At 37.6% G+C, this 7,772-nt stretch overlaps 1 protein-coding gene across 1 annotated transcript; it reads left to right on the top strand.

The window, feature by feature from the left end:
* Positions 1-2,760: 2,760 nt before the first annotated feature.
* Positions 2,761-7,716, top strand: LOC309498506 (uncharacterized protein; the record flags this gene model as incomplete). Its single annotated transcript, XM_082169272.1, has 3 exons — positions 2,761-2,846; positions 4,123-4,710; positions 6,092-7,716. The coding sequence occupies exons 1-3, from the start codon at positions 2,825-2,827 to the stop codon at positions 7,714-7,716; spliced, it is 2,235 nt and encodes a 744-aa protein (XP_082025398.1). The 5' UTR covers positions 2,761-2,824.
* Positions 7,717-7,772: the final 56 nt, after the last annotated feature.

The following is a 7,772-nucleotide window of genomic DNA, read 5'->3' as shown; positions in this document are numbered from 1 at the left end:
AGTTGAATAAAGTCGTTATTTTTGTTGTTTTTTCGCACAAAAAGTATTGTCGTCGCATGATAAACTTAATGTAGAGCCACTGTAGTCACTTGGACTATTTCAACATTTTCTTCACTGACTTTCTGGGCCGGCGAGTTTCGGTCCCTCTGGAAGCCTATGGAGGAGTGAGATTGCTCTCAGATTTAATCAAAAATATCTTAATTTGTGATCCGAAGATGAACGAAAGTCTTACATGATTGGAACAACATGAGGGTGAGTAATTACTGACAGAATTTTCATTTTTGGGTGAACTAACCCTTTAAATGAATGAAATGGACATAGAACATCTTATTATGATAAAACTTTGTACACTAATCTACACTAGTTTAATGTTGCTGTGGGACAATGTGAGAGACGCATATTAACTTAAATATTAAAATATTATCATTACTATAGTGGAACAACAAAACAATAGATGGTTTAGAACTTTTAATATGTATTGCACAGACCACAACTGGCCAACAAATAAGTATAAAAATAAATTATGCTTCTTAAGAAATGTACCAAAAATAAATAAATAGAAATAAAAAATATACATACACATACACTAGTGCATATTAAATAATATATATAATATAATTAAAATTATATAACTCACACACCTTTACAACTGGTAGACATACTGTATGGCCTACTGTATAGTATTTTCTTCCTCACAATAGTAAGTTTAACAAAAAGTGCTCTCAATATAATACAGAACAATGTACCAACATAAATAATAACAATAAAATATAATCTTTTGGGGGTTTATTTTTATAACCCACAGAGAACTTCATCATCAGAGGTTATTTTAGCCAAATTCTGGTCGTGTTCACAACCGGTCAAACAAATATGTTTTCTTTGAACGTTCCCTGCAGGTTATTTTGGAGTTTTATTTTATAACCATGTTATATAAACTAATTAAAACATTGCATATGATACCAATGCTACAGAGATTATTCTAATGCTGAAATGTGTAATTTATTTATAAATAATGTATTTATGCTCGGACACATTCGGTCTCTCTCGCACATTGTCGCGGCATTCGCCTCGCTTATGTCCAGTCCGGCGCCTCATAAAACACTTTGCAGCTCCTATAGCTGAGAGAGAGCCTACTCGGATGAAAACCGCTTCAGTGAGCTCAATTATAGTAACGCCGCATTTTATTGACAGTAACGGTAACGGCGTTGTAATGGAGGAAACAGTAATTAGTTTGATTACTCGTTACTGAAAAAAATAACGCCGTTAGTAATGCCGTTTATTTATAACGCCGTTTATTTATAACGCCGTTATTCCCATCACTGATTGAGGATCGAGCTCAGTTCAAAGTTCAGAAAAAAACAATGATTTGATTACACAGCAGACGCTTGTGTTGTTATCTTTCCAGCAGACACGACAGAGCATATTCTCATAGGAACTGTATCTTCAACTTTAACCTGCACTTGCTGTCGGACCAGATTGAAACAGGTTTTTACTTCTGTAGTGTGACTGACTCCACCTCCAAACCTCTTCCTGCTTTCATGTTGGCAAGAAAGAAACGACTAAACTCAATGAAACTTCGACACAGGTATCATGTTTCCTTATATATATATATATATTTAAAAAAAAATAATCGGTAACACTTTATTTTACAGTGTCATTGTTACATTATGTAACATGTACTTACCATAGTAATTACAGTAAATTATGCGTAATTGCATGCAACCTTCAACCAAACCCTAACCCTACCCTAACACTATAGTAAGTACATGTAGTTGCTTAATATTACTCAGTACTTAAATATGTAATTACTCTGTAACAATGACACTAAAATAAAGTGTAACCAAATCCTTTTTCTGTTTTTTATATGAAATGTAAATGTGAGATGTAACAAAACTGATGAATGTGATTAATAACTTGATGAGGTGCTGTAACGTGGGTTTCAGTTTCATTATATCAGAAGCAAAGCTGTGTGTGAAAGTTCTTTAGGTACAAATGTAACATGTACAATGAGATTTTGGAGCACAAACAATGTCAAATTACTGAATAAATTGTAAGTGTAGAGATTAAAGATCTATATCATGTTGTTCAACTGATTTTATATTTTTGACTTTTTTATTGTATCAAGTGGCAGAGAGCATCTTATTTACATCAGTAAACCAGCAGATGCTTTTATTTAAAGGTACAATATGTAAGAATGTTTGTTGTTTCGTTCAAACATTATGGACCATGGCAAGCAGACTTTGATAGTGTAGCGCAAGAGAAACAGCGCTGCGTTACCTCAAAAGATTCATTCATCTAATAAACTGACCTGTGTGAGTATTATTCTGCACTTGTGGGTAAGTTAGTTTGGTAGAATGAAATGTCCTCATTCCTTTATATCCGCAGGACTCGCGTGTGGCGCTGATATCTGTCAGTCTTCATACCACAGTCATGTAAAAACATCAGTGTGTTCACTCATCCATAAACATTATTTCCCATGAACATTATTAGATCCATTGGCATGACGACAAGTTCTAATCCGCTTATTCACTGCATCATCAATCTACGCCTTTGATATTGTTATGAAGAAGTTAGCAACCCCTAGTGGCAAAAACATTACATATTGTAGCTTTAAAGTGACTAACAGTGAATTGAAGCTGAATGTTTGATCAGTGTGTTTGTTCAAACCTGTGACTCTCAGCAGATGAGCAGCTCCGTATGACATGAGCACAGTTTAAATATTGTGAAGAATGTCTTGCAGGACGATGAACAGACAGATGTCAGGAGTCACAGAAGATGATCAGCTGAAGACTTAGAGAAACAGAGGAGAGAACAGAATATCAACATGTCCAGTCCTGACTGCACAGGTGATGAACACTGACAAATCTAAATCTGACATTAATGGTTATTTAATTCCATGGAATGGAATGAATTAAATGAACTTGTGAAACAGTTTCATCGCATTTAGTTAAAGATCAGGGGCCGTATTCACAAAGCATTTTATCTTACCACTAGGAGTACTCCTAAATCGCACTAAAAGATTTTAGCTAGGAGTTTTCTCTTAAAAGTTATTCACAACGCCTTTCAGACCTACTCTTAGTAAAGAAAAATGACAACTCCTAAACTAAGAGTGAGTCTTCGTTGCTATGGATGACGTCATTACTCATGCACGAGCTTGACTGAAGTGACCACCTTGATTGGCTGATGATTGTAACGCGGGAATGATTCCAAACACCTCCCCTACGATGATGAGTGACAGGTGACAGGTCTGAGAATGCGTGCGCTACACAAGTAGTGCGAAGGACGGAAGATGATGAATAACTGAATAAATAGCCTAAATGAATAAAGAGTAAGGCAAAACAAATAGTCTAGTAGCCTAATGAAACATATGGATTGATGCAATATCTTTTGCAACATTATTGAATTAGTCTGTCACTATATGCCTCTGCCTACGTTTGCAAAGAGAAGAACATTTTAATTTGATTCACAATGAAACATTATAATTAGTTTACATGCAATGAGTAGCCTAGTTTTGGTTGTTGTTGGTGGCGTTATCGCATCCCTAGTTATGCCTACAATGCAAAATTGTTCCCTCGCGATTGGAAGCTCCTGTAGCCGCCGCCGCATTCGCATTTCAAAACATCGCAACGTGAAATGCCACAAAAAGCGATTTGTGAATAGGTCTTAGTGAGTTAGGAGTCCTCTCGACCTCTTTTAAGCTGTCCCAGGCTTAGGTGCTACTTTTAGGGCTAAAATGTTTCGTGAATTACTCTTAGTCAAAAAAATTAGGAGTCCTAAAGTTACGAGTGACACGCCCATTATTTTTAGGAGTTGCTCCTATAAATTCGCCAGTTAGGAGCTACTTTTAGCCTTTCTTGATTTAGACTGTATATCTTTATTCTGAATCATTTAATTACTTAAATCCTGTAATACACAATAATATATCCACTAACAATCTGTGTGTTTATTTTTTCAGTGGAAAGAAATAGTCCAGAGTTGGATCACCCTAACTGTACATTAAACTGATTTACAGTAACTGCATTATGATATAGTTATATAGATTTGATGACCTGTGTCTATAATTAGTTTTTAACATTTAGCACTGTAAATTGTGAATTCTAGCTCTTGTTTGTCTTTGATCAGTTTCAGAGGGAGTGAAGCTGAATCTGGTTGTGTGTGGAAGTGACGGGACATTAAAATCCTCCGTATCAGAGCTGATCAGAAGATCAGACGAGGAGCTTCATGGGCGTCTGGTCAGTCTGGTGGAGCTTCCAGCTCTCGTTCAGCTCTCAGAGGAGGAAGTGATGCGTCAGACTCTCCGCTGTGTGTCTCTCTGTGATCCTGGAGTTCATGTTTTCCTCCTCACAGTTCCTGAAGCTTCACTCAATAATGAAGATAAAGCAGAAATGGATGAGATCCAGAGGATATTCGGCTCCAGAATCAACAAACACATCATGATCCTCATAATGCAGAATCCAGAGCATCAGACAGCAGAGCTCAATGAAGAAACACAGTCGGTCATTGAGAGTTTTGGAGGACGACAACAATATTTTGATCCCACCACACAACAAGTGTCCACATTGATGGAGAACGTTGAGAAGATGGTGGGAGAAAACAGAGGAGAGTTTTTCTCCACAGAAACATTTTTGGAGGCGCAGGTGAAAAAACTGCTGCAATTTGAAGAGATGAAGAAGAAAATCGACTCACTAGAGACACATTTACTGTCACAAGGTAATGACCAGAACAATTTAAACTGAACTAGATGGGACATTTACTAAATGGACTCGTTTATGTGGTGCTCTGTATTTTACAACAGTAGAGGTGAAATTCAGAACATTCTAAAATAAAATAAAAACATTCTGACTGTACAAAAACAAGGTCAAAGGTCAAGCTTCAGTGTTCCAAATGAAAAGTATATTACAATAATCAAACTACTACAATCCCTTGGAATGGTGAGGCTGAAAGTTTTACTATAATGCGTTGCTTTGATCAAGACCTCTGTATTTATCCAAATGCCTTGGGCATGACCGATGTCTGTGTTGGAAATCTAAACACGACAATGTACTTGACAATGGCAAGAAATGGATTTTCCTCTGAGGAAACTTCGCTCTCATCTGTCCCCCTCGAGGGAATCAGGACAGCCATCTGTGCCCTGCGTTTCAGCACCTGCTGGAGCCCATGAGTTTGAGAGGGGTTTGAATATCTCTCGCTTGTCGGCGGCTGAATAGGGAACAAGATGCTGTGTCCCTTTGCCATGCTTCTGGTATTCCTGCACACATCTCCTTCAGACAAGAAGTGGATGGTTTATTGAACAGATACTCTCGGTCTCACCTGTAGTGACGTCATGGGCTGCCGCCTGCCAATGTCAAGTTCATTGTCTTCCACTTCAGACACTGGTCACAAAACCTTTGGAAGCAAAGCACTTGAGTCGGATGTTTAGGTTCTGTTTTTTTGCTAAAAGAACATGCATTGAATGAGACAAAGTGTGGGATGTGCTTGATGTTAAAAGAGTTAAGCACACAATAGATCTCAATGCGTTACTTGCGCTGAAACACCTGAAGTGTGTGCACAGAAAGATGCCTTAGACAGCATGCGATCCTAAATTCAGTTCTCTTTAGCGCCGCATTGCAATTGAACGTTCATATACGCACTGAATTACAGCATTTTAAAATATCTGTCTTGCCGTGTATTCATGGAAACATAGTTCGTTATCTCTTAACTCTTTCCTCGCCATTGAAGGAATTTTCTAGCTTTCCGGCGAAGAAGAAGCAGAAACAAGTGAAAGCAAGCAGACTACTGCGACAGAATGCATGCAATGTTAATAATCCCTAGCATCATCTCAATTCATCTCGATCTCACAAAGTCTCGTTATAATCAATGAAGCTGACTGCACAATGAATCTTTCATAACACTGTTTGTTATAATTAGAGGATTTCGCCAGCGTACAAAATTCAGCACTGAACAAAAACTCAGTTTCGAGCGGTGTGTGGATTCTATCTTAAATGCATCTGATTGGCCGTTGCGTGGTGGGGTTTACAATATTACTCTAAACTATAGCACAAACCGTACACTTTGTAAACTTTTTAGGCTTTAAACATTTCCTCTTTTACAGGTTCAACAGGGAGTGAAGATGATCTGAGGATTGTGCTGCTGGGAAAAACAGGAGTTGGGAAGAGTGCAACTGGAAACACCATCTTAGGAAGAGAAGTGTTTACAGCAGAAACATCTCAAGAGTCAGTGACTAAAGAGAATAAAAAAGAATCATCTGAAATCAACGGCCGACACGTTACTGTGATCGACACTCCAGGACTGTTTGATACTGAACTTACTAATGAGGAGATCCAGAGAGAAATCAGCAACTGCATCTCCATGATCCTGCCTGGACCACATGTGTTCATCATTGTGCTCAATTTAGGACAACGATTCACTCAAGAAGAAGCAACAACAGTGAAGATCATTCAAGAGACGTTTGGTGAGAAATCTTTAATGTTCACCATGGTGCTCTTCACCAGAGGAGATGATCTGAAGAACAAAACTATTGAACAGTGTTTGGGGAAACCTGGATCTGCTCTGATGAAGCTGATTGAAGCGTGTGGAAACAGATATCATGTGTTGAATAATAATCAGCCTGGAGACCGAACACAGGTGTCTGATCTACTGGAGAAGATAGACAACATGGTGAAAGCAAACGGAGGGAGTTTCTACACGTGTAAGTTGTTCAGACAGATGGAGAGAGAAAGACAAGAACAACAGATGAAGATCCTGATGGACAGAGTCAGAGAAAGAGAAGAACTGATGAAGAAACTAGAAGAAGAAATGATAAGAGAACGAGAGACATTTAAAAATAAAATAGAGCAACTGATGAAAGAAAAAGAAAACCTGCTCATGAAAATAGACAGACTGATGAACAGAATAGAGAATGAGAGGAATAATAGAGAAAAGGAATATATAAAAAGAGAAGAACGATATAAAACATTAATGAAAGAGAAAGAAGATCTTCAGTCTAATCATGAAGCAGAAGAAAACAAGATGAAGATCCTGATGGGGAGAGTGGAGCAAATGAGCAGAGAAAGAGAAGAACTGATGAAACATAAAGTAGAGAAAGAAAGAATGAAGATGATGATGGAGGAAGAAAGACTGAATCAAGAGAAAGAGAGAAAGAGAAGCGAAGAAGAATTGAAAGAGAGAGAAGACCGATATAAAAGAGAAATGAAGGAACAGGAGGTGCAGATGCGAGATGAAATGAAGAAACAACAAGAGATGTTTAAAGATGAAATGAAGAAAGAACAAGAGATGTTTAAAGATGAAATAAAGGAAATGAAGCAAGAAAAAGAAAAACTTCAGATCTCATACAACACAGAAATAGACAGTCTGATGAACATAATACAGAATGAACGACAGAATCATGAAAAAGAGAGAAAGAGAAGAGGCGATGAATATACAGAAAGAGAAGAACGATATAAAATCCAGATGAGAAGAGAACGAGAGGAATGGGACCAGCAGAAACTGGAGGAAAAGACGAGAAGAGGAGAAGATGAGAAAAGAAGAGAGAGAGAAAAACAGATTTGTGATGAACAGAGAATGATGAGGGAAATAAAGAGACTAATCAGAGAGAAAGAGAGACTGAAGATGATGATGGAGAAAGAATGGCAGAATCATGACAAAGAGCGAGAGATAAGAGAAGAAAATGAGAAAAGAAGAGAGAGAGAAAAACAGATTTGTGATGAACAGATATAGAGACTGAAGAGTGAAATGGAGGGAATAATCAGAGATAAAGAGAGAATAGAAAGAGA

This window comes from Leuciscus leuciscus (genome assembly GCF_965113295.1).
Source record: "Leuciscus leuciscus genome assembly, chromosome: 1".
Classification (NCBI taxonomy): Eukaryota; Metazoa; Chordata; class Actinopteri; order Cypriniformes; family Leuciscidae; genus Leuciscus; species Leuciscus leuciscus.
This window is presented reverse-complemented; position numbering and strand designations above follow the sequence as displayed.